The 26,829-nt window shown below is 35.7% G+C and overlaps 1 protein-coding gene across 7 annotated transcripts in view; it reads left to right on the top strand.

Moving 5' to 3' along the window:
• RYR2 (ryanodine receptor 2) overlaps positions 1–26,829 on the top strand; it is a 732,481-nt gene that overhangs the window by 588,014 nt on the left and 117,638 nt on the right. For 6 of the 7 annotated variants that reach the window (XM_082425485.1, XM_082425482.1, XM_082425484.1 and 3 more), the window contains 8 exons: positions 1,198–1,247; positions 12,945–13,005; positions 14,254–14,492; positions 15,992–16,073; positions 20,185–20,315; positions 23,157–23,477; positions 25,072–25,312; positions 25,716–25,803. In XM_082425485.1, the coding sequence (XP_082281611.1) occupies positions 1,198–1,247; positions 12,945–13,005; positions 14,254–14,492; positions 15,992–16,073; positions 20,185–20,315; positions 23,157–23,477; positions 25,072–25,312; positions 25,716–25,803 (1,213 nt within the window). The remainder of the gene's footprint in view (positions 1–1,197; positions 1,248–12,944; positions 13,006–14,253; positions 14,493–15,991; positions 16,074–20,184; positions 20,316–23,156; positions 23,478–25,071; positions 25,313–25,715; positions 25,804–26,829) is intronic. The other variant, XM_082425483.1, reaches the window with a different exon arrangement.

The following is a 26,829-nucleotide window of genomic DNA, read 5'->3' as shown; positions in this document are numbered from 1 at the left end:
GGGGGTGCTGTACAAGTGGATTTTCAAGGTTAGAGCTTTGGTAAGTTCTGGCTGTGGACCACCGGTGCTCTCTGAGGGTTCAGAAGAGTGTTGGATAGAAGTGAAAATAGTGTCAGTTGTAATATGGGAGGTTAAGTGTCCTGGTAGATATTTGCAGATGGCCCCTGGCTGGGAGGGGACTTCTTTGAGCTTGGGTTGGGAGTGGTGAAGGAACACCCGGTGTTAGAAAAGGCTTCTTGGAGTAAACATTGTCTGAGCTGAATCCTGAGGGATGTTTAGTAGGGATTATAGCATGGAACTGAGTGAAAGATGTTCCTAAAAACAGGGCCCAGCAAGAAAGCCACCAGACTGCCTGGTGACAGACGTGACAGGACAAGAACGGGTATTGCCCAGGCTCTGGGGTGTGATCCGAGCGTTAGTGTGTACCAATGCCATCATGTTGAGTGCTGGGCCCCCTTATTTGGAATCTCCCATTGGTGACCACCAGGAAGGACATGAAGACCCAGGAACTTAGTCTAGAGGAAATATATGTTCAACTCATGAATTAGCACTAGAAGCCCTTTAAGTTATCACACCTGTAACGTTTTTCTCTGAGGGATCATCAGTTGTTTAAATTCTGTCTCTAGTTCATTGTGTTTAGATTCACTGGATGCTTTGGTATATGTGTAAGGGGTGTGGTCAAGGTAGAGAGAAGGAAAGGTCAAATGATAAAACATACTAAAAGTAAACATTTTATGCCCAAAGCACCATACTTCCATTGTTAAATAATGCCCATAACAACAACAACAAATTTCTAGAACTTCAGTAGTACTTTGGGGCAGATAAAATTAAATTTTTCTCCTTGTGGTTTTCTAGTAGTTATATTCTTACGGGGTTCATATAGATTGCTTTTATATTAATTAGCTTTGCTTTCAATTTTTTTTTTTTGATTCCTTATAATATGTGCTTTTTTAACCATGTTAAAGATACGCACTCAGAGACTCTTTCTTTAATATCTTTACTCCACACTCTGCTCAGAGAATTGATTCTTTCTGCGTGACATCATGTTGCTTTCTTCCGGCTCATATATCAGCTGTTTATTTTTCTTTTTTTTCTTCTTCTTTTTTTTTTGTTTTATTTTAATTTGATTTCTCCCTGTCTTTTCTACCTTCCCTTCCCCCTTTTCCCTTTTCTCTTTTGTTTTTCTTTTGTCTTCAGCCTATTCTGCAAACTTGGAGTTCTTGTCAGGCATAGGATTTCACTATTTGGTAAGGAGACCCTTGAACAAATACTAGCATGGCCATCACTTGGTTTTCTTTGCCATTTTTGCACTGTGTTGTGTGCTGCTATGTTGCATGAATGCACGTTTGCATGGCTGCATGCATGGTCGTCATAGGCCAAGGTAAGGTCCTCAAGGTTGTTTATAAGTAGCATTACCTATGGTGAAATTGAAGACTGTAACTTTGTATACTAGTCCAAAGCACACTTGAAAATCAAAAGGTTATATTATTAAAGGTCAAATGAATGAAAATGGCAGCTTCTGCCATATTTTATTTCAGAGGGGTGAAGCAAAACTGGGCCTCTGAATTTGTGTTTGGTTATCTTTTATAGATAAAGTAATGAGTTGTTATACACCAACAATTTTTTACTGCACTTACTTTTTTAATGCTCTTGACTACAGATTTGCATGTCGACCGTATTCCAGACATTGGAGCTTCATAGTAGAGACAGTGAGGCCTGGATTTGGCAAAAGCGACTTTTCTAGCACCCCTCACCCCATAATAGTCAGTTTTTGTTCATTTCTGAGAATTCACGTAGCTGAAATTCATGTTCCCAAACACCTGCTTTCAAAGAGCCTTGCAGGGCGGTCATTCACTTTCCACAGACTCTCCTTGCCGTGGGGCTTTAAGACTTTATAGCAGTCGGCAGAATTTATGTTTTACGCTTTCCTGCATCTGGCTTCGTAACTGCCAAGGCAAATTTTAGCTCAATGCTCTATAGGTTTTGAGACAGCGTCGGGGTGACTTCAGTAAGAAAACATTGAGTGTACTGATAGAGATGTTATAAGTCCCATTCCATTCACAGGAAAACCTAAGGATTAAGTCATTTCTATAAAAGCCACAGTGGATAAGCTGAGAAATAGGTACATGTACGTGTGTGTATGTGTATATATATGCAAATAACTTTTACGTTCTGTACATTTTTTGAGAAATAGTTTCTGGATATGACTACTTAATGCTGTATTTGGTTTCTAATATTATTATATCCAGTATTTGGGTGTTTTTAAGATATATTTCTCATAAATTGCCTGAGTTTTTGCATTAATGTTTCAGTTATCCAAAATTAACGGGGAAATTGTCTTCAGAAAGCTCTCCAGTTGACTGGCTTTTGTTTGACTTCTCTTCATCATAGAAAAATTTCTATGAAAATTGTTCAGACGGAGCTTTTGTATACTCTTTACCTTCTCATGATAGGGGAAGGCTCTGATGGGGACCCCATAATAATACTTTCTGTTGTGCCCTCTCTAGCTTCTTACATATTTTAACTTCTTGGTTTCCCATGTTATGTTTTGCTATAATTTTATTTTTTTAATTTTTTGAGGCATTCCATATATACGGCAGAGTACACAAATCTTGAGAACAGCTTGATGACATAGCTTGATGAAATTTTACATGTATCCGCCCATTTTCTCAGGTCAAGACATAGAACATTTTCAGCATCCCAGAAGCCTGCCTTGTGCCATTTTGCAATTTATAATCCTCTGCAAAGGAACTATGTGTAAACTAATCTACTGGTCTACTAATGTAGACTTCCATTACCATGTATTAATTTTACCTGTTGTTTAATCTCTCTTTTCCCTTCGAATATATTAAGGGTTCAGTAGTTGAAGATAAATGCATAATATAACTTGTCATACCAGTCAGAGGAGAAGAACTGGATTTTAACATTCATTCCGTCTCTCTGTGATTCTTGTATTTCATTTAGGCATTGTACGTTAAATCCCTTTGCCTTTAAATACTATTATTTTTATTTTTAACAGGAATTTATTGGAGAGCTACTATGTATCTTTATCTTAAAAGCATATTTTAATGCAGTCTTTATATTATTCTAGTGTCTTATTATTGTTTCAAATTTGCTTAGGCATTTGCCTGTAAAACAATACAGACTTCAAGAAGCTTTTATTAATCAAACATACTCTAATACAGACTTGTCAAAGAGTTAGCATGTTAAGTCTTAGACATGTAAACTTTACATGTTACAGTTACAGCGTGGTTTTAGATGTTAACATGATGTCCTGGAGAGAATAATGGGCTTTGAATCAGAAAACCTGTATGTAAGTCCTCTATTTGCAACTAAACCAGCTGAATGATTTGGACAAGGGACTTAACTTCTCTGAACCTTTGTTTTTTGGTTTTTGTTTTGTTTGGTTTTTTTCATTTTTAAACTAGATTAAAATAACTACTAACTTTAGAGATGTATTGCATGTATAAAATCTCATATGACATGATGAATGTTGAAGTGCTATGTAAACTGTAGCAGTACAGCTTTCAAATCTAAGGTATTCTTAGTTGTATTTGTACAGCTTTTATTTAGATAAATCAAATTACATACACACTAAGCTAGGGAACTTGGTTATTTAAAATACATGCGCCATGAAACCTTTATAATCTAGCCATTTCCAGATCGAAGCAGAAGTTGTATAATCCAAGTATTTACTTTTTGATATATCAATTATACCATTGTGGATTTTCCTGAAGAGAGAGAGAGAGAGACCCAACAGCATATATACAGTGGTCTTTTGTAAATATATAGACATATCAATCTCTTACTTTTTCTTTCACCCTATCTTTACATTATATATATTTTTTCTGTATTCTGGCAGACATTAACTGATGATCAAAATGTTTTTCCTGTGCTTAGTCCAAAAAATTGTTTCATGACCTAGCCTAAGAATAAAGTAGGACAGAAGTGAAAGTTGAGGTTAACAAAGAAATACTTGGGCTTCGTGTCAAGGAGCAAAAATACAGAAGGAGATACATTAACCTGAAACATGTCAGCAAGGTGGGATTGGAGACAAGAGGGAAGCATTAAAATAAACCAGAAGTCAAAACTCTTGTCCTGGTGGCGGTCATTGTGGGGAGCTTAGTATGATCCGTAATGGAATATTTATTCCAAGGTGTCTGCCAGCTTGTAGCTGTTCAGAAATTTTTCTGATACGTAAAGTGAGGATTCCCCAAACTTGAACTTCTGTATTTATGTACATCTTTTATCTACTTTAAAATATTTTCTATACGTTGACGCACACTTAAGGATTAAAGGGAGATGAGTCATGTTTTTATGCCTCATATATTCTTTTGAAGGTGTGCAAACCATTTCCTTTTATCTTAGAAAAAGGCAGGGTTTTAAAAAAGGGGAACAAGCCATATTCCCTACAGAACAGTCGTTCTGGGGTAGCTATTAAGATGCTTTATAGAAAAAGTTAGTAAGGAAAATAGCATCTATTTTATATTGGGCTTCCCTTTTGACTTCTGAAATGCTTGTGATTGCAAGGTGGTGCACGCTTGTATTTTGGAAAATCAGTTAGGACGGGGTAAGACGCAGGCAGGTTGACAAGGAATAAGGATCCCATTTGCCGTTTTCACGGACACATTGGTGACTAACGAAATATTGCTTTTAATCCTACCATTTCCGCCCACTTACGCTAAGTGAAAATTCTGTCTCTCTAACTGCCTAATTTTAAAGCATTTAGAGGATACTTAAGTCCTACTATTACAGCCTATTTTTAGACTTTCAGTCATTTGTAGGGGAAAGAGAATCTGGTAACCAGAACTCCAGCAGGGATAGTGATGGTGGCACAGGTGTGTGTGTATCAAGACTTCTTAACGGCTTTCTTTTTACATGTGAAAATGAATCGAATGCCTTAATGACATTCATTTTGTGCATTCTTTCAGTAACCAGTTTTGTGTCTGCTGTGTGTGAGCATTCTCTTAGCCTGTGAGGATAGAAAAGCACAGATTTCTTTCCCTCTCTGCTGCTACCACCCCACGCCAATCTACAGGTGTCTCTTACCTGTATGCCTCCACGAACGTACTAACCCTTCTCTTAGAATTCCCTCTTGCCCTTCTAAACTGTGCTCCAAAGCAATCATATCTCTCCCCCTCCCCAACCAAAAACCAAAACAGAACAACAAGATGGTCTCATCACTGAATACACTCCTGTGTAGCCAGTGGCTTCCCATTTCTCTGTAATAAAGATCAGAATTCTTCATCTGGCCACATGGTGTTTGATAGTCTGTTCCCTGTGTACCCCTGCATCCTCATTTCCCAGCATGCTCTGGCTTCCTCATGATGCCTCAGCGTAAGCGGCCTTCTCTCTGCTTCGTGAAAATGTATTCCTTTCTGCCCAGGGCCTTTGCACATGCTGTAATTACTGACGGAGATGGGATCCCATACACCACACGCCCCTCTCCAGTCCCTCACACCCACAATGGGGTTAACTACTCATCCTTCAGATTTCAACCCAAATAGTGTTCTCTCAGGAAGACCATCCCCAACCTCCCTGATTATACTCTCTCCTTCTACTATTATAACATTCTCATAGCTCTGCAGACTTTTCCTTCATCTCACTGATGATGTTACTAGATTAACTTCTTTCTCTGGCCCAAAACTCAGCCCTTCGAGGGCTTATTTTTGTATCCTCAGAGCCCAGCAGGAAGTCTGGCGCATAGTGGCTATTTTATAAATATCTGATGACTGAATTAATCAACCAACCAGGTCCTACCTTTAAGAAGTCTACAGTCTAACAGAGAAGATAGATAAGTCAGCAGATGCTTACTGCAATGAGATGAGTGCTATCAATTTGGAATTTTCTTACATTCATGAATAACCCAGGCTTTACATTTTTTTCCTTGAGAATATTAGGAAAAATATCCACTTATCTCATAATTTATGAGAATCACATTTTAAAAAAATTCCTTAAGTGGTCCATGAAAACACTTAGGGCACTTACATTGAAAAGGAAGTAACACATGATTAATTACTTTTCAAACAATCATTAAACTCTACCAACAATGATCCTTTCGGTTTGAGGAACTATTTGAGAAGGCTGGCACAAAATAGTTATCATTTAGAGGCCTTTTCCACTTTCCTGTTACCTGGTGAGTTTTTTTTTTGTTTTTGTTTTTTTTTTTTTAATTTTATTTTTTTTTAACATCTTTATTGGAGTGTAATTGCTTTACAATGGTGTGTTTCTGCTTTATAACAAAGTGAGTCAGTTATACATACACATATGTCCTCATATCTCTTCCCTCTTGCATCTCCCTCCCTCCCACCCTCCCTATCCCACCCCTCTAGGTGGTCACAAAGCACCGAGCTGATCTCCCTATGCTATGCGGCTGCTTCCCACTAGCTAGCTATTTTACATTTGGTAGTGTATATATGTCCATTCCAGTCTCTCACTTCGTCCCAGCTTACCCTTCCCCCTCCCCGTATCATCAAGTCCATTCTCTAGTAGGTCTGCATCTTTATTCCCATCTTGCCCCGAGGTTCTTCATGACCTTTTTTTTTTAGATTCCATATATATGTGTTAGCATATGGTATTTGTTTTTCTCTTTCTGACTTACTTCACTCTGTATGACAGCCTCTAGGTCCATCCACCTCACTACAAATAACTCAGTTTCGTTCCTTTTTATGGCTGAGTAATATTCCATTGTATATATGTGCCACATCTTCTTTATCCATTCATCCGATGATGGACACTTAGGTTGCTTCCATGTCCTGGCTATTGTAAATAGAGCTGCAATGAACATTTTGGTAGAGGCCTTTTCTACTTTCCTGTTTTCTGGTGAGTTTTTAACATATTAGCAAGACAGTTAATTGTCCAGAGACACCCCAGATTTACTGGAGAATTTCCAAATTTGATGACAGACAGATTCCTAGGAATGCCTGGAATAAAGCAAGGATTTTGCAACATTATGAGCCTCATACTCCAACATTCCTCCTGGTTGACCTCAATGACCCTAGAGCATCATTAATACAGCTCCAAGATTAGCTTCAGGAATATTGGACAAGTATTATCATGTGCTTAAATGAAACATAGGTCTTGTTAAAGTATTTGTTTTTTCCTCTAGGCGAGTATGAATGATTAAACTGGTACCTAAATCTTAATGTTAATTTTCAAAGAGTTTAAATAGTAAATAAAGTAATATAGTGAATTCTATCAATTGGTATCTCTCCCTGATTAAAAAATTAGTGGAATAAGTTTATGTTGATCCTTCTGTTTTCCCTGACCCCAAACCCCCTTCATGTGTTTAAATGAGAGGCTATCTTGTATCAGGAGATATTAGAAAATTAGTACAGTCATCCCTCCTTATCCGCAGGCCCTGCATCCATGGATTCAACCAATCGGGGATCAAAAGTATTTTTTTTAAAAATTCCAGAGGGCTTCCCTGGTGGCGCAGTGGTTGAGAATCTGCCTGCTAATGCAGGGGACACGGGTTCGAGCCCTGGTCTGGGAAGATCCCACATGCCACGGAGCAGCTGGGCCCGTGAGCCACAACTACTGAGCCTGCGCGTCTGGAGCCTGTGCCCCGCAATGGGAGGGGCCGCGATAGTGAAAGGCCCGCGCACCGCGATGAAGAGCGGTCCCCGCACCGCGATGAAGAGTGGCCCCCACTTGCCGCAACTAGAGAAAGCCCTCGCACGAACCGAAGACCCAGCACAGCCAAAAATAAATAAATAAATAAAAATAAAAGTAGCTATTAAAAAAAAAAAAAAAAAAAAATTCCAGAAAGTTCCAAAAAACAACACTTGAAATCGCCATCCCTCAAAAATATGTGCATAGCATTTACTTTGTATTATGTATTTTAAGTAATCTAGAGATGATTTAAAGTATAAAGAAGGATGTGTGTAGGTTATATGCAAATACTATGCCATTATATACAAGGGACTTGAGCATCCTTGGATTCTTGGTGTTGGGGGAGGGTCTTGGAATCAATCCCCTGCGGATACTGAGGAGTGACTGTATGTGTTTGTATTATCCCTAAAAAGGTTCAGATTGTGCTTGTGCTTGTTTAATAGGACACATATAATGAAAGGAAAGTCATTTAAAGCACTAAGAATCTCTGAGGATAGTGCATATGTGAGAACTGAATGTGTCACTATTTTGAGAATGTCATGGTTTAAATTTTAAAAGTAGCACAGTCTGTTAGAAAATTATATATAACTTTATGTAAGTAAACCTGAAGGTTAAATAAAATGGATGATAGTCAAGGAAAACAGGAAAAAAAAGTAGCACAATTTGCTACTTTAAAAAAATTTTTATTTTATATTGGAGTATAGTTGATTAACAATGTTGTGTTAGGTTCAGATGCACAGCAAAGTGATTCAGTTATACATATACATGTATCTATTCTTTTTCAAATTCTTTTCTCATTTAGGTTATTACAGAATATTGAGCAGAGTTCCCTGTGCTATACAGTACGTCCTTGTTGGTTTTCTATTTTGAGTATGGTATTCATCACTAGAGGATCCTTAAGGTCTTATCTAACTTAAAGATTCTGTAGTTTTATGACAGTGTGTATGATAAAGGCAAGAGTTTCCTGGATTAGAGTTGCTATATAAAAAAATAACCTAATTCTTATAGAGGTTAAATATCAGACTCAGACACCTATAATGAAAATAATATCAGAAGATTGTTTTAGAGAGATAGATACTTCTTTCATTTCAACATATTACTCTCAGAGAATTTCCTGACTTTGAGACAAATGAATAGAATGTGTAATATATATTCTAAGTTTAACTGAAACTTCTCACCAAGTTAGGGACTCAGTAATTTTATTCTTTTCAATATCACTGACTTCAGAAGTAATAAAATCTTTGACATGCTTCAATTTCTGTCTCTTCATAATTTTGAGAGAAATTTGTATCTTCTAGCATAATTTTATTTCATGTTATTAATAAGGATTTTTTCCAAGATTAATCATTTCTTCAAAGAAGAGAATATAATGAGATATTGTGTCAAGAGCCATGCTAGAAAAAGTAAAGAAGAATAAAAATTAGAATGACTGTTACTGTTTTCTCAGAAGAGAGAAAGTCAACATTCTCAGAATTCTCAATATATCAGATTATAAAACAAGTGGTACGTGATATATCAAATTTTGGATGACATTGAAAACTCCTGAATTATAGAAATCTTATATTAAAAACCACAAAACAGTTTGGGATTAAGATACAAAAAGGATATTTTGACTCTTAACGGCGTTAGCTTTGTTATTTTTATTATTTAGAGAGTTGTATTATTTTGTAAAAATTGGTAACAATGTTTTTAAAAACCCAGTGCTTGCTGTATGTTGTTATTAGATTCAGGTATGAGCTGTGATTTTAATTTTGTACCTTTTATGCTTATACACACACACACACACACACACACACACACACTGATGCAAACATACAATCTTAAAGATAAATAGGCAATCCATAAGTGTTTCCCTAAGTGTTTAGAGGTGATGAGAGTTATATTTGAAGACAAAGAAAGTAGCTTGAACCTTGAAAAAAACGTGAGTTGAAGGTATCAAACTTCTGGTTTTTATACTGCTCAGAGCAGTTGAGAAATTACATATAGTTAAGAACATGAAAAAATACAGTCATCACCTTAAAATTTTACCATCTTACTATGCTTTGTCTAGCCCTTCCTGTTCTTACTAATAGCATGACTGACATTCCTGATTATGGTGATCTGGAGAGCCTTTAGAAGGACCATATCCAGGTTGCTATTTTATTTAAAAGCCTTACTACGTACTTTATCTCTTCAAGACTAACCATTAGTTTAGGCATTTATACATGCCAATAAAATTGATACATTTGCTGGTCCATACATTCAAATGCTGAAGGTTCAGTTAATACTGCATTCCTTAGGGTCCTTTCTCCACCATTTTTTACAATGAGATGTTTCCATTTAAAGTTGTACTATATCTGCTCTGGAGTGTACCAAAGTGTGTCAACTGATATAGCTTACAGTTTTGTGACTAACAATCACAGGAATCTCATATTCACCACACACATTTCCATTTGACCCACAGAACTTGTCTGGCCACCGGTGCCCTTTCCTACTCTTTTTACTCACATTCCAGTCATTCCACAAATATTTAATTGAGCTCCTGCTCTAAATCAGGCACTATTCTATGTGCGGAGCTGCATCAGGGAACAAAGCAAACAAAAATCACACCTCATGAGCTTATACAAAAGGAAGTTTAAAGTACCCCGGACCTCCTTTTGGAAAAAGGCATGGATAAGCTCAGTACAAAGTACAAACACTGATCATCTGTATGAAGAGACAGCATAACTGTGAGTTTTAGGAAGAGAGTGAGGGACCAGCCTCTCTGATTTGGTGCTGAATTTGGTTGCATGAGATTCATAGGCATCACTTTGTATCCCCTCTTCCTCCTGGGTCTTTCCTCTGTCATTTTCTGTGCTGCACCCTTCTTATCTTTTTTTTACCTCCGAACATTGGAGGCTCTGGGACCTTTATGCTTCTATATTTATGTTCATGCTGGCTAATTTCACTCAGGCGCATGATTTAAAAAATTATCCATATGCTTATGAGGCCCAAGTTTGCAGCTTTAACTCAGATCTCATCTCTGCACTCCAGGTTTTTGTATCAGTTGCCTACATCTCTACCTGAGATGAATTGACCCATCACACTTGACCTGTCGGAAGCAGAACGCCCAACCCTCCCTCCTCCCCTCCCCACACATTTTGCTCCTGCCTTGGGCTCTCCCCACGTGATTGAATCCTACCACTATTCACCCAACTGCTCACACAGTTTCTCACCCAAATGATCGTGGAGTCATCCTTGTCTCCTTTCCCCGTCACCAACGTGCAACCCATAAGCAAAACCATAACATACATTCTTTTTTCTTTTTGAATAAATTATTTATTTAATTTATTTTTGGCTACATTGGGTCTTCGTTGCTGCGCGTGGGCTTTCTCTAGTTGCGGCGAGTGGGGACCACTCTTCGTTGCAGTGCATGGGCTTCTCACTGCAGTGGCTTCTCGTTGGGGAGCACGGGCTCTAGCCGCCTGGGCTTCAGTAGTTGTGGCACATGGGCTCAGTAGTTGCGGCTCGCGGGCTCTAGAGCGCAGGCTCAGTAGTTGTGGCTCACAGGCTTAGTTGCTCCATGGCAAGTGAGATCCTCCCGGACCAGGGCTCGAACCCACGTCCCCTGCATTGGCAGGCGGATTCTTAACCACTGAAGCACAGTCCAAAGTGCTTCCTCTGGTTGCGAGGCTCTAGAACCTGGTTCCCTCCTCTCCACCTTATATTCTCCTTCTTTCCCCTCAATTTGCCCACATCAGTCATCTTGACTTCCTTGCCTGGACCACCAGGTTCATTTTCTGCCCCGGAAACATGCTGTTTCCACCGCCTGGGCCCTTCTCCCAGTTATATGCATGGTTTGTTCCTTCACTTCATTCAAATATCTGCTCAGATGCCACCTTCTTGGCGAGGCTCTGGTGACCACTCAACGCTATTACTCTATCCTGTTGCTCTAATCCCTATTCCCTGCTTTATATATTTTTACTGTGGCCTGATACTATGTTACATACTGATTTTTTTTGCTTAATAGTTCATTGTCTGTGTCCCCCATTAAAATGCAAGTACCATGAGAACTCAATTTTGCTTATTATTGGAAGTTTAAGAGTGCCTGGTATTTAACATGTATTTATTGAGTGAATGAATAATTAAATGAGTAATACTTCTAAGGGCTATAGTATTGTAGAAACCCTAGCACTGCCACCAGTCAGTAGACAGGAGCATGACAAATTCTGCCCTTCTGCTGATTTTGTCTTCATTATTACCTGGAAGTTCTGAGATTCAAAGCACGAGATTAATGGAACATTTTCTGAAAGAATTCAAGAGTCTTAGCAATGAATACCTTATTTATGTTTTTCTTATTTGCGTCATATCACTAAACTGGTATGCCCACATTCTAAGGCAGTTATTTCCATGTATATTTCATTTGTTCCTTTTAGGGTCCTTTTGTGTATAAAGAATATAACATGCTCAAATGTTTTAAAAACTCACATTCAATTAGGAGTTTTTAACCTAAGGACCAGGGAATGACTGTATATATTACAAATAGGAAAGTATGGAATGAGGAAGTGATGAGTGTCAGACTGTATTGTGAGTGGTCAAATCATTTTGTTACTTTGGATTCATATTTTCTTTTTTGTATCCTTATCACAAAGTAAAATATGTGTACTAATTATGTGATTCATATTTCTGTACTTTGTGATGAAATATGCCAATCAGAATGGCTGAGTTTCATCTTATTTTCAAGAAGGGTCACCCCCGTTTCAAATATCTCATGAGTAATGTTTAACTTATTCAGCCTCTGGTGCTTTTTTGCATGATAGTTTGGTACTACGTTTTCACCAAAGACGAACAACATTCAGGCAAATTAGTTCATGTCAATGCAATTGAATTCAGGCAAATTAATTCATCTCAATGCAGTTGAATGCAATAAGAAAGCAGATGTACTTGGGGTAATTAAAAGGGAATTAAATTTATTAGACTTTTAGCCCACCTCATTTCACAAAGGATATCAGCTGACTTAAAAAGTTGGCATACAATATGATTTAAAAATAAGGTGAGCTAGTATGGGAAGGAGGATATATTTGAAGAATCCAGTTAAAATTCTTTAGCCTGAGGCAGTGCTTTGAATGCTTCTTGAGTATGTCAGCTATTTGATGAGACATGCTTTATTGCTTTTCTACTTACATTCGCATAACCACTTTTAAGCAGAAAAACTGCATGATTTTAAACTTGATTATCAAAAAATCTTTTGAATTGAGTTATCCTTACTGAGCTGTGCCCTTGACTAATTTTTGGAACACAAATATTAATAGAAAAGAAGAACATTGAGAAATTCTCAGGGCAATTTATGCAGCTTTTTGTTTCCTCTTTAGGAAATGATGCAACATCAATTGTCAACTGTCTTCATATTTTGGGTCAGACTTTGGATGCAAGGTAAATGGATACATTTTTATTTAAATCTATGAGTGTAATAATGATATACAGGAATAATAAGAAGAACCTAGTGTCTTTATTCTTTGGAATTGCAATAAAGACTTTAATGTAGGTGAAAAGAATATCTTTTGTAAATTAGTAATATAACGGCCTTTTATTATTTTTATGATCATATATAGATTGTTATTTAAATTTTAAGTAATTTCTGTAGCAGCTAGGTATGTAACTGAGGGTTGAATTGGGACTGTATTATGTGAGGTAAAAATGATGAACTACAACTCTAGAGGTTTTATTAGCCTCAAGGCGTGGTGGCTGTTCTCCATATTTCTAATAACATTTAGCTTTATAGGAAATATGAAGGTTTTATTCTTATTTTATAGATGAGTAAAGTGAAGCTTAAGATTGCATAGTAAGTGTGGAAATATACCAGTTTCCAAGTCTGCGCACTTTCTACTCTGCACTACTATTAAAATGACCAGAAATCCAAATACAAAACCAATTTGGTTAGCATGATTGATTCAGCCTTTAAGCCATACATTTAATTTACTTATTATCCAGGATACATCTAAATAAAAGTTTCTAAAAGTCTTCTACAGGGAATATGCGGTGATACTCTTGAATTATCCATTTTTGTGTTTAAAAGTTTATTTGAGGTGTTTTGTATAATAAATGAAGAAAGGAGATGCTACCATACACCTTCATTTTCTACAAGAAATGGCGGCTTTAGAGTGTCACTTCTCTACAAAGTCCAGCCTTCAGAGCTTATTTAGAAAAGATTGATTGTTACCCTTAAGGTAAAAAAAAAAAAAAAAATCCGTATCATTCCGTAACGTGGTTTAGCCGGCATTAAATGTTTCTTTCACACCCATAGCCTCAGAAAACATTCTAGTTTTGTTGGATTTGGGATGAACTAAACTGACTCAGGAGCTGGGTTTCTTAGTTATCAAGTAAATATTCTCAATATTTGAGACCACAGGTGGAAAACGTAAAGCATTAGAACTGCCATTTGCTCCGAGGTCCTAATTAAGTTGACTACAAAGGCATTTAGGAAACGTTATGCATTTACGGAGTGCTATTGCTGTAACTTCAAGTATATAGGAAAGAATTATTTGAAAGTGGATTTAAAAAATTGAGTTGACTGAGTGAATGTCGTCATGGACAAAAATAAACACGATGTAGAAGCATGTTTTATTTGGATTTCATGTGCTCCTCTCACAAGATATAAGTTGTCTCTTCTTTACTCCCTAGGACTGTGATGAAGACTGGCCTGGAAAGTGTTAAAAGTGCGCTCAGAGCTTTCCTGGACAATGCCGCAGAAGATCTGGAGAAGACGATGGAAAATCTTAAGCAGGGCCAGTTCACCCACACCCGAAACCAACCCAAAGGTGTTACTCAGATTATCAATTATACCACGGTGGCACTGTTGCCAATGCTGTCATCATTATTTGAACATATTGGCCAGCATCAGTTCGGAGAAGATCTAATATGTATGTAAATCTATTACTTAGAGTTTCATTATCTACATAGTACAATCAGAAATCAGCCACATCATCGAGGTTATTCAAACACTGCTTATACATTAAAATGTTTTGGTTTTTTTTTTTTTAAGAACACTTTAGGTTGACATTTGAGTTACAAAACCAAAACCATTCTTAATAGAGATAGATCTCTGAATCACATGGCTTCACAGAAGGGACCAGTAAGGTACTGGTTATGGACAGTCAACGCCCACATTGTTGACATCCAAGTTCCAAATTTTACACTTTCTGTGGTGTCTCTTTCCATGGAAATTTTCTAATGCAGTTTCACCAAAGGACATGCAGCATTAAATGTTTTCAGATTATTTCTGAGTTGATGCAGATTGTTTCTGCAAGCTATCCTACCGATAAATTTGAAGACTGCTGAGACAAATTCTGTGTCTAAATAACTGACCTACTAGGGTGGCTCAAATATCTTTTGTTTATAGGTTTCAGTCTCTTTTCATAGGGGATTTCATCAGTCATTTCTGGCTGGAATTCTTTAGTTATTAAAAATATCCTCAGAATGCCCAAGGTTGCATAGAAAAGGAACCACATGACCTAAGTTCCTGTTCTCCTGCCTGTATGAACATGAAAGATGATATGAGCCCTTGTCTGCCAGTCAAGTAGGTCTTGCTTGCAGACCCACCCACTCAGACTCTCAGTGTTGTGCGTCTCCCCGGTGAAGTACAGCTCTGTGTAAAAACCACCTGTGTTCATCAGTGAATGACATAACCACTAGTTTCAAAACATTGACATTGACACTACTTGAACCAATGGGAGCATTACTTACAGCCCCGTGTGGACACAGAAACAAATATGGGGGATGAGGATGATTTCTCCATTCGTGTCATGGTGTGTCCTCCGGGAAATGGTAGCAGAGTTGGCATTAGAAATCCAAGGTTCTTAGTTTTCTTTGCCTGTTGAGCATGTTTATTGGATCAGAGATCATCTAAGAGGTTTTACTTGATTTTCTAGCTTTAAAAACTACAAGAGTGACTTACTTATGCCTTGAATTTCAGGTCATTTCAGAAATAAATGATACACCCCGTTCTCTAGCATTCTTATTCTTGTTCATTTGAGAGTTAAAATAAAAGGTACAGTCTTTATACACCTTTGGAACAGGAGTCAAAATGGACCTGTCCTCCCAGATATCCTTGTGCTTAGTTTTATTCTTGAAGAAATCCTTTATTCTTATGCCTAAAGAAATTGTTCCTGATAATATTCTGTCTGTATAATCAGAGCACAATTCTTTAGAATGCTTTCAGCGCCTTCAAGAAAAGAATTTTGTTTGAGAAAAGGGTCTTAAATTTCCTTTTATGTGTGTGTGTTCTTGTATTGCTTTTTTTCAAATATTAAAATGTTAGTATGCCTTTAATATGGAATTTTGTTGTTAGCCTAAACTTTCTCAGGACAATGTATTGATAACAAGTGTTTTTTTTTTAAAGTGAGATTCTCTTTTTCCTTAGTGGAAGATGTACAGGTATCATGTTATAGAATTCTGACTAGCTTGTATGCATTGGGAACCAGCAAGAGTATTTATGTGGAAAGGTAAGATTTTAAAAGTTTAACTCTGTATTAATAGTTTTTTTCAAGTGTTATGATTATTTATTTCAAGGGTCTTCACTTTATAACTTTTTCCTTAGTTATAAACTAAACAATCAGATTGACATATTGAATTCCTTGGGAGTAATTAGACAATCTTTAAGCTAAATTTGAATTGATACAATAAAAGACAATTGCGAATTATGAACAATGTAAAACCATAGTGGTAATGCCTATATTTAATATAAAGTTTAAACTTAGAGTGTTAATGAGTCTTAAGAAGGAATCTGCTAGTACAGTTTCTAATTCTATATTGGAAATACAAAATAAGAATGAATATAGGCAGTTATTAATTTTTATTAATTATTAATTATTAATTATAGTTATTAATTTTTTCATGTTCTCAAGTTCAGGAGGAGAAGATTAGCAGAGTCAGATGTTGTGGACAGGTCAAGTAAGATAAGGTGTCCCCACTGAACTGAACAAGAGAGATCACATGGGCAACTTCTGTAAGATTTCTGTGGAAGAGAGAATAGAAAGAGGGCTTTTTTAAACGTTAGAAGAAATAAAAAGACATTCTAATAGAAGACCAATAAATGAAATAAATAAGTCAAAGGATATTCTGAGACAAGAATATTGAATAGATGTAAATCCTCCCCAAATTAATCTTAATTATAAAGAATTTCAAGTAGAAATTTGTTTTTTGTTGAACTTGAAAAAAAATTTAAAAGTTCATTTGAAAGAATCAATGCATGAGACTAGCCAATAAAATTTTGAAAGAGAAAATTAGAGTAATAAGGGCATTCACGTGGCCTACCAAACATTAAAACTTAAGCAACAATAATTAAAATAAGGTGACAATTACAGAGATAGGAAAGTAGATCAATGGAAAAAGATAATTGAGTTTACTCTGAATATTTTTAAAGTTTTACCTGCATTTTAAGTTAAACTATCAATAGTTTCATATGATTTTTATGGCTATAAAGTATTTTATCCTAAGGAAGTATTATAATTTATTGAAATGTTCCTTTATTTTTGACATGTAGGCTCTTTTCTCTTTTTCACTTACATAAATAATGCTAGATCTATGTTCATAGTTTTCTGTGTATATTTATTTTATTTCCTTTATCAGAATTTGGAGATCTAGGTTAAAGAGTATGCATGTATTAAGGGTTTGTGATACACATTTTACTATCTTTAAAAAAAAATAATTCAATTCGTACTTTAAAGTTTTACAAGAGAATTCTCATTTCCTCACATTTCTCATTTCTGATTATTATCCTTTTTTACTATTTATAAATTTATTAGTTGAAAATGAGATCCTATTTTTATTTTCAAATGCATTTTCCTCATTACCAGTTACTAGCTATTTGTGTGTGTGTGTTTACCTTACCATTTGTACTTATTTTATAAATTGCCTTTTCTTATTTTTTGTCCATTTTTCTATTAATGTATTATCTTACTGATGAGTAATAACCATTGTATTTATTAACTATTAACGTCTTGCCTGTTATTTCTCCTGCTTTTATGACTTTTAGCATGTTTTTACCTTTATAGTGCTTATATACAAATCATTATGTGCAGATAGTTTTTTATGACATGAGAATTTTGGATTTTTATATAATCAGATCTAGCAATTATACTATATGTGTTTCACTCCCTTAGTTTTATGATTTTAAGAAGTTTATACTATACCCTTAATAGCTAGAAATTCAAATATTTATTCTCCTAGGTTTTTCATGCTTTCAGTTGTTTAGATTTACTTTGTAATCCTTTTGTTCATTCAGTAAATATTGATCAAATGGCAGGTTCTGGGATACAACAGTGAACAAATAGATCCCTGCTCTCAGAGAGCTTATATCAAGGGAGAGAAACAAAACAAGGAAACTGATGAACGTAATAGGGGCAAGTTATTGTGTGTGAGTTGGCACACAATACAGAGAATGACACGGGGTAATCAGGAATGCATCTTTGAGAACATGGCTTTTTAGACTGAGAACTTTCTCTACGTAACAGGAAACAGGTAGAAGATAAGTCAGGTGTAAATGGGTCTGTGTGTAATAGCCTTTATTGTCTCAGTGAAGTCTGACTTGAGTCTTCAGCCAGATGACAGTTGAAGAAACAAGTGTGAGAAGCTTGAGGGAGGCATAGAATGTCTGAAATGATTGTCTCTGGAGTATGAAGGGATTTACTGGAAATGAGCCTGTTTCCTGTTTCTCTTTGGTGTTATGTAGAATTCAAATTCAATTTTTTAAATCGTTCACCATGTCTCTAATATAATGAGTTATTAAATATTTCTCTTATTTACTGATTTAAAACAAACTCTTCATCATATACTAAGTATATTTGCTAGGTTATATTTCTAGAATTTCTATTCTGTTCTAAATTATTTGATTTTTAAATGATTAGAGCAATACCATCTAGCCTGAATTGTTAGTATTTTCTAATACATTTTAATATCTGGTAGTCCAAATTCTCTCATACCTCAGCAGTTACTGTTACAGTTGTTACTACTCTTGCCTGGGTATTTTTCTTGATAGAATTTGGGATCTTTCTGTTAGATTCTTTAAAAAGATATATATTTTTTCAGTTAACTTTGCAATTATAAAGTGAGTTTGGGAGAATATAAAAATAAAAATTTGAAGGTGAGTAAAAGGTATTTTGAAAGAAATGACACTATACTAAAAAGAAAAGTAGTTATTTTAATACAACTCATCTAAAAGAAAAATTGCTGTTTCCAGAATAGCAACAGAAATGATCAGAGTTGATCTGAGAGTTACTAACTGAATTTATATCTTAAAGTGAACTATTAAATAATTCAGATGAAGTATTAATGAAATAAAAGGACTAGCCCAGTCAGATGTCTGGAAATAGATTACCTACTTTGTTTGGGGTCATACATGAAACATTTTAGGCTATTAAATTCTTAAATAAAGTATTTCTCATTCTTTTAAAACATTTATTGAACCCATATTGTGTGCCAGAAATTTTGCAATTCTGTATCCCTGTTTTTAGGTAAGGAAAGAAAAACTTGAAAAGAGTAAGTAATTTTCCTATGGTGAGTGACACAGTGTTAGGACTAAGATCTGGACTTGGGTCTGTCTGAATCAAAGCCTGTGCTCTTTGTAATTTCTTGATGTCCTAAATTATCTTTAGTAATGAAATGTGATGAAATGTTTGAATTGAACTTTATCTTATTCAGTGTCGTTCTATGAAGGGATATTTTCTCCTAGCTGAATATATATCTAGTCATTTTTAATTAAAATATTAGATAATCAGACAGTGTTAATTTTAAGTATGATTTTTTTTAGTGAGAAATTTATAACTGTCTAAGAGAATTATGTAATCTTAATTTGATCCATTTTATTGACTTTTAAATAAAATACATATTCAAAGTTATTTAAGGAGTTCATAATTTGCTGAAATAATTCTCACATTATTTTATATTTCATAAACACTTAACATGCCAGTAAAGCCTTGGATGAAGTAGGTAACTGAGGGAGAGAGAATTTATATCAGTGGCAAGGGAAGCCTTGAATAAATTGATCAGTCTGATTCCCTTCCTTCCCTTGAAAATGATAAATTAATTTTAAGTGTTATCAATAGTTTTTAGCATCTAATATGTCCTTATATTTCATAGCTACCCTGAGATTACTTACACATGGTAAATTTTCAGAAAGTTTTATTTGTGTATTGTATTAGTACTTGATTTTTAAATTGTTATCAAAATCCATTTATTCACGTGGCAAGAATTGTTCCTTAGGTCATCATGTTAAAAGAAAGAAAAAAGAAAGAAAGAAAGTGAAATGTCCAAACTTATGAGGGAATTTACAGGGCTTGGGTTTTTTTTTCTTGTTGTTGTTATTTTTGTCTGTACTGTTTTTAACTTCTTTTTAGCTGACAGATAATTTAGGTGTTTTTTTTTTTTTAATGGCAGGGAATTTGCTGTTGAAAGCACATGATGTTTTGCAATATAGAAATTGGATTTGAGGGTTAGTTTTTATCAGTAGCAGTAGCACTATGATTGTCCTTTTAGGTTGACCTTTCCAATTTTAATATAACTTCTTCAGTTTTTCACTTAGAAGACTTAAAAAATATAAGCGTTTTCCACTTATAGGCAACGTTCTGCATTAGGAGAGTGTCTGGCTGCCTTTGCTGGTGCCTTTCCTGTAGCATTTTTGGAAACTCATCTCGACAAACACAATATTTACTCCATCTACAATACTAAGTCTTCTCGAGAGAGAGCAGGTAACACAGAAGCATGTGCACTACTTGATATTTGAAGCTAAAACTTAATGACATTTGTTGTGTTTTCTGACCGTGATTTTTTAATGGGCTATTTTAATTTATTAGCTCCATGTTATTTGTTCTTAGGTGTTATTATTTGGAATTTTTTGGAATGCTGTATACTATTTCCATAGTGTTTCTGAAAGAAAATTAGTTTAATTTCTTCTAAGTCAATGAGCCACAGACAAATTAACCCTCTTAATAATAAGACAGAATAATCAGCAGATATGGAAAAATAGGTCAATCTGATTTCTGATTCAATTATCTCTTATAGGTAGTCAGTAAGTGTATGGAATTCTTATTTGTTACAGTTATAGATTTGTACCTTTCATTTCTCTTGGTTCACCAGGTATGTCTATCTTATTGGAACAGTTTTATTCCATGTGATGTTTTTCTAATAGTTTGGTCCTCTAAGTCTGATAAAGTATATTTTATTTTAATCATTTTCCAAAAGCCCTCAAGAGTTTCCCCAACTTGAACAAGAATTATTAGCTGTTCACAAATGCATACCTCTCTGTTGATGAGATCCTTTCTCTGTGTAATTCATGTCTATATGGGAGCTACTGGTTACACTGATTTTATAGTGAATTTTTCAAGTAAAGAACCTTTTAAAAGCTTGAATAATCATTATTTAATTTGCCTAATTTATGATTCTAATTTCATATCACAGAATAAGTTAAAGAAAAATATGTTGAATGTAACTTAGCAATATTTTTCTATATAAGTTTTACAATATATTTGTAAACAGTAAAACACAGTTGTTTGGATTGTTAATTATCTGTATAAGCATGTCTTATTAAGTTGTCTTATTAAGGATTTTTGATTCATTAATATTTTGTAATGAATCAAGAATGAAGCAGATTGTTATTTTGTTACAGATAAGGAAATACACAGAGCAGATAATTTCCCCGCTTATTTCTGTAACACGTCGTTTGCATAACAAAAGAAAGGAATTGCATTTAATGATTCTCCTTCATTTTTTTAGTCAAGTCATTCAACAAATGATCATTGGTAGATGGAGAAGATGGTATATACAAAGATAAATAAGATTTGATTTTTTTCTTCAGGGAGTTTTTAGTTGCAGTAGAGGGAGACAGACTGGTTGAATATATGTGATAGAATTCAGAATAAAGAACACTGGGGGCACAGAAAAGCAGTTTGAGCTGAGAGCACCTGGGAAGACTTAGCAGAGTTTGTGCAGATGAGCCTTGAAATTAGGAACACTGAAACTCTGGTACGTTAGGGGAAACTTCAAGTACTTTGAGGTGGCAGTAGCTTTCAGGGAAGAAAGAGAAAAGATGAGGCAAGAATGGAAAGCCAAGAAGAGGCGAGGTAGGCTTCCTGTGTCAGGTAAGGAGTGGGGACCGTACCAGCACAAAAAGGATCCTTTTATTGGCTTTAAAACGGGGAGTAACATGAGTAGCTTTGCATTTTAGAACTCCATCATGGCAGAAATAAGGAAGACGGATGAGTGTGTGTCACCAGTTAGAAAATGATTGTGGTAATGCAGACGAAATCTAATTGGGCAAGACCCCTTGAATGGAGTCTATAGTGAAGAGGTTATGAGAAATCCTAGAGGTAGAATCATCTCCTGTAGGAGATGAAGGAGCATCAGAGCCTAGAATTTCTCCCAGGTTTCTAGCCTGGGTGACTCATTAGATAATGTTGTCCTCACGAGATAGTAGTGCAGGCTCAAGAGGTAGATTGGAGAGGAAAGGTCAAGTTTAAATTTAGACCCATTGTATTTTAGTTGCCTTTGATACATTCCTTATGAGACACACAAAAAAAACTTTAGGGAATATGGCTTTGAGAGTTATTCTCTTATAGCAGAAGCCCATAGGAATGGCCAGAATTGCCTAGGCAAACATATAAGCTGAAAAAGAGAAGTGAGTTCAAGATAAATCCCTAAAGAAAACCCAGATTTAAAAGTTCAGCAAGGAGAAAAGAGTTAGCAAAAGGAGACTGGCAAAATTCAGAAGAGAGTCAAGAAAGACTGAATGCATTGAAGTTAAGGAAAAGGGGGATTTTAGGAAAAGGAACTTTGGTCAGTGATGTGAAACGCCCTTGAAACACTTAGTAAGATAAGGATTGTAAAAGAATAAATTCGTTCAGTGGTGAAAAGCAGAAGCCTTCATTTCTGTGGCTAGGAGAGCACCTGGAAAGGTAAACAGTCTAGGAGAGAGCTGAGCATGTGTATAGGTTTGCTGGGGAAGAGGCAGTAGAGAAGGAGCTGAAAATACAGTCCTGAGCAAGGCGGCTGCTGGAGGGTAGACAACATCAGAACACAGGCGAACCATCAGTAGGGACCTCAGAACTCCTGCTGAAAAGGGGAACAGACGTGAATGTGAGACCAGACACAGAAATCCTGTCCAGATGAGAGCAGGCAGTTGGAAGAAGAGACATCTGATATTCCTGTTTGTTCTGAAGTAGAAGGATCGGTCATTTGCTGATCTTCAGGTGGTTGGGTAGGGACTCGGGGGAAAAAGAAAGTTTGAAATAGCTGCCATGGGAAAAGGGAGAGGCACAGGGAACTTTTATTCAATATCCTCTGATAAACCATAATGGAAAAGAATATAAAAAATGAATGTCTATATGTGTATAACTGAGTCACTTTGCTGTACAGCAGAGAGTGGCACAACATTGTAAATCAACTACATTTCAGTTCTAAAAAAAGAAAGGAATCCAGCTGAAGGCATGCCAGGTCTGGCTGAGTTTTGAAGCCCAGTGTGAAATGGTTGCTTGTGTCTGTTTCGGGTCACTTCTTTCACTGAATACATGTCATTTGTACCTGTGCTTCTCTAGCTCTTAATTTGCCAACTAATGTCGAAGATGTTTGTCCAAATATACCATCTTTGGAGAAACTCATGGAAGAAATTGTGGACTTAGCTGAGTCCGGTATTCGCTACACACAAATGCCACATGTGATGGAAGTTATCCTGCCCATGCTGTGTAGCTACATGTCTCGTTGGTGGGAGCACGGACCCGAGAATAATCCAGGAAGGGCTGAGATGTGCTGCACGGCTCTGAACTCAGAGCACATGAACACGCTGCTGGGAAATATCCTGAAAATCATATATAATAACTTGGGAATTGATGAGGGAGCCTGGATGAAAAGGTTAGCAGGTAAGATTGGGAAGGAATGTGCCACTTCCATTTGTTTTATTTCCAAAAAGATTTGAAATACAGAAGACTAAAATTTTTCTGTCTCAATCTTTGTGAATATTTGCTCTGTGCTCAAAAAATATTCTGGATTATTTCTGTCATGCTGTTCTAAAAAAAAAAAAAAAAGTAGATTTAATCAGACATTGGGTAACTTTCCATATAGTTACTACTTTTAAGTGAGTAAAAATTTTCTAGATTTGACTAATCTCGCAAAGATTAATCAGTGAACACAGCAGTAAAAATTAATGATTCTGCAGACAGACAAAAATAAAACTGGATTTTGAAGCCACCCAGGTTTAGTCATCTCTCTTAGCAGGAATGGGGGAGGATAATCAAAAGATACAAATATTTACATTTAAGCTTCTCTATCATTGCACTATATATATTGAGTAATTGGAAGCAATTTGAATGCCCAGCCACTAGAGTATGGTTAAATAGGTTGTGCACATCCATATACCAGAATATTATGCTTTTTTCCAAACATTAAGATTTCAACAATATTTTATGATGTGGAAAATATTCAGAATATCATGGAGGGTTAAAAGAAGAACTTTAAAAATTTGAATTCAGAAGTTTACATATGATATTACTTATTGGTAAAATTTCCAAAAAAAATACACCAATGTCTTACTAATTTGGGTAGGGTAATTATGGTTGATTTCTAACGTTTCCCTTTTATACACCTCCCCAGTGTATGTATGTTACTCTTAGGGAGAAAAAAATTCCTTTTATAATGGCCTAAAAAACAAACTTATGGTTAGCAAAGGGGAAAGGTGAGGGGGAGGGATTAATATACACACACTACTATATATAAAATAGGTAATCAACAAGGACCTACTCTGTAGCACAGGGAACTTTGCTCAATATTTTGTAATAACCTATATGGGAAAAGAATCTGAAAAAGAACAGATATATGTTTATGTATAACTGAATCACTTTGCAGTCTACCTGAAACTAACACAGCATTGTAAATCAACTATACTCTGATATAAAGTAAAAATTAGATTTAAAAAATGGCCTAATCAAGTTTAGAACTGTTGCTAACAGCTACAACTATTATTAAATAAAAGAGCAGTATTATATGTAATCTATCTCTTCCACTGGGACAAGGATGGGGACGGTTATAATGAGATGGTGTAGTAGTTAAGTAGGTAGTGGTCTTGTATAAGTATTCAGTGGTGTGTATCTCTTCTAAAAAAAGGGCCGGGGGACCTTTTCCATTTGGGGACTTTTCTTCTTTGTGTGAAAATAATTGATTTCCAAAGTGAATGAATGTCTTTTTTAAAGTTCTAAATTAGCTGCCAATTTCTTTCTTTCTTTCTTTTTTGACAACAAGGAAGCACATCAGTTTCAATTCAGTAATCATTTTTGAACAGCAGCTATGTAATTAGGTTTGGGACTAGAAAAAGGACTGAGGCATGGGCTGAATTCTAAAGGAAGTCATGTGCTGGAGGAGAGCGAGGCTTAATCATACTATACGATTGTAATGACCGTCTCATCCTCATTTTAATGAATGTTTATGCAGAGCGGAATACTAATGTCTGTCTTCAAACAGTATTTTCCCAGCCTATTATAAATAAAGTGAAACCTCAGCTCTTGAAAACTCATTTCTTGCCATTAATGGAGAAACTCAAGAAAAAGGCAGCGATGGTGGTATCAGAGGAAGACCATCTGAAATCCGAGGTCAGGGGGGATATGTCCGAGGCTGAACTTCTCATTCTAGACGAGTTCACCACGCTGGCCAGAGATCTCTATGCCTTCTACCCGCTCTTGATTAGATTTGTGGATTATAACAGGTAGAATGTTCAAAAGTGATTTAATTTCTCTAATTCCCTCGTAACCTTACTGCGTTCGTATGTCCCAGTGGAATTGCTTCGTTCACTACTTAGCAATGAGTGTGTTCACAATGATGACGTTATCAGATGTGAATTTTACCAAACATCTTAAAATTACAATTGGAGATCCCATTGTGGAGCAGTCTGCCCTGTGGGTGTAACAGCTAGCACTTTGACAGTTAACAGTGTTTAAATTATTTTAAATGTTACGGCTGTACACTGAAGCCATTTATGAGCTCTGTGGGCAAGCATGCTCGCCCTCAGTTTACTTGGTTTCACGTTTAACTTTAGGAGGGTGATTTTTTTTTTTTTAATTAACTTTAAGGAGTAACTGAGACACCACTTTATTTATTATGTGATCTAGGGCAAAGTGGCTAAAAGAGCCTAACCCAGAAGCAGAAGATCTTTTCCGCATGGTTGCCGAGGTGTTTATCTACTGGTCAAAATCCCACGTAAGTAGGAAAATACTGGCAGTGCTTACTCTCTGGAATATGTTAAGGACTAAAAATTTAATCAATTTTCCGATCCCCTTAGTAAATACCTATCAGAGTTTTTCTCAGGGTCATCTCCTTAGTATCACTTAACTGGTCAGGAGAGAGACTAGGTTTCCCTGGGGAGTTTGATGCAATCTAAGCCTTCTTTTGAGTTTTATAATTTATCTTCAAACCATCACAGAGATTTTTAATTGTGCTGAGTATTTATCATAATCAGTAGGTTTTTAGATGAATGCCTTGTGTTAGTTTCAAGAATAAGAAAAAGAATCTGAATATGTGCTTTTGAATCTCATGGATATATTTAAAACACAAATCTGTTAATATATGTTATATACGTTCTAACCCAAATTTTTGAAGGTGAAACTATGTGAGCAGTTATAATATTATTAATAGTAAAATTAGAATGTTAATATGAGCTGAATGAAAATTGAGTCCTAGTCTATTTACTGTCCTTCATACAAAATCTTTTATTACTCATCAATTATTAACATATTTAGATGCTTACTATGAAATTATTTTGTTTGGGTTATGCTCCTTTAAAAAAGAAACACGTATAATTAGATTGTTAACCTCTCTTTTAAAACTCTGTGATTATTTCTGCTTTTATTCAGTATTTGCTTTCACTACGACCACTGCTTAAACACTTGACTGTGCCAGTGTTTTTATGTTCCTAAATTAAAAGTGAATAAAATAATTTTAGGGTATATGAAAAAGTAGATAAAATATCTGACAGAATGGAAAGTTGTGTTATAGTTGTGCGTGCCCTTAGGAAATCTGTGTTTATCCCAAAAGGCAGTATATGCTTTCCACCAGGTAAGCATATACCTGGTGCTTGGTGTTTGAGTATTCGTTCTACCCCTTGGTAGGTGTGTGACTTGGTTACTTAAATTTTCTGAACCTTAGTATTCCCATCTTTGAAACATACATATTTCTATCTAGTTCCCAGAATTGTTGCCCCCAGCCAAGCACCCTCATTGGATATTC

This window comes from Balaenoptera physalus (assembly GCF_965194825.1).
Source record: "Balaenoptera physalus genome assembly, chromosome: 14".
In the NCBI taxonomy this organism is placed as follows: Eukaryota; Metazoa; Chordata; class Mammalia; order Artiodactyla; family Balaenopteridae; genus Balaenoptera; species Balaenoptera physalus.
This window is presented reverse-complemented; position numbering and strand designations above follow the sequence as displayed.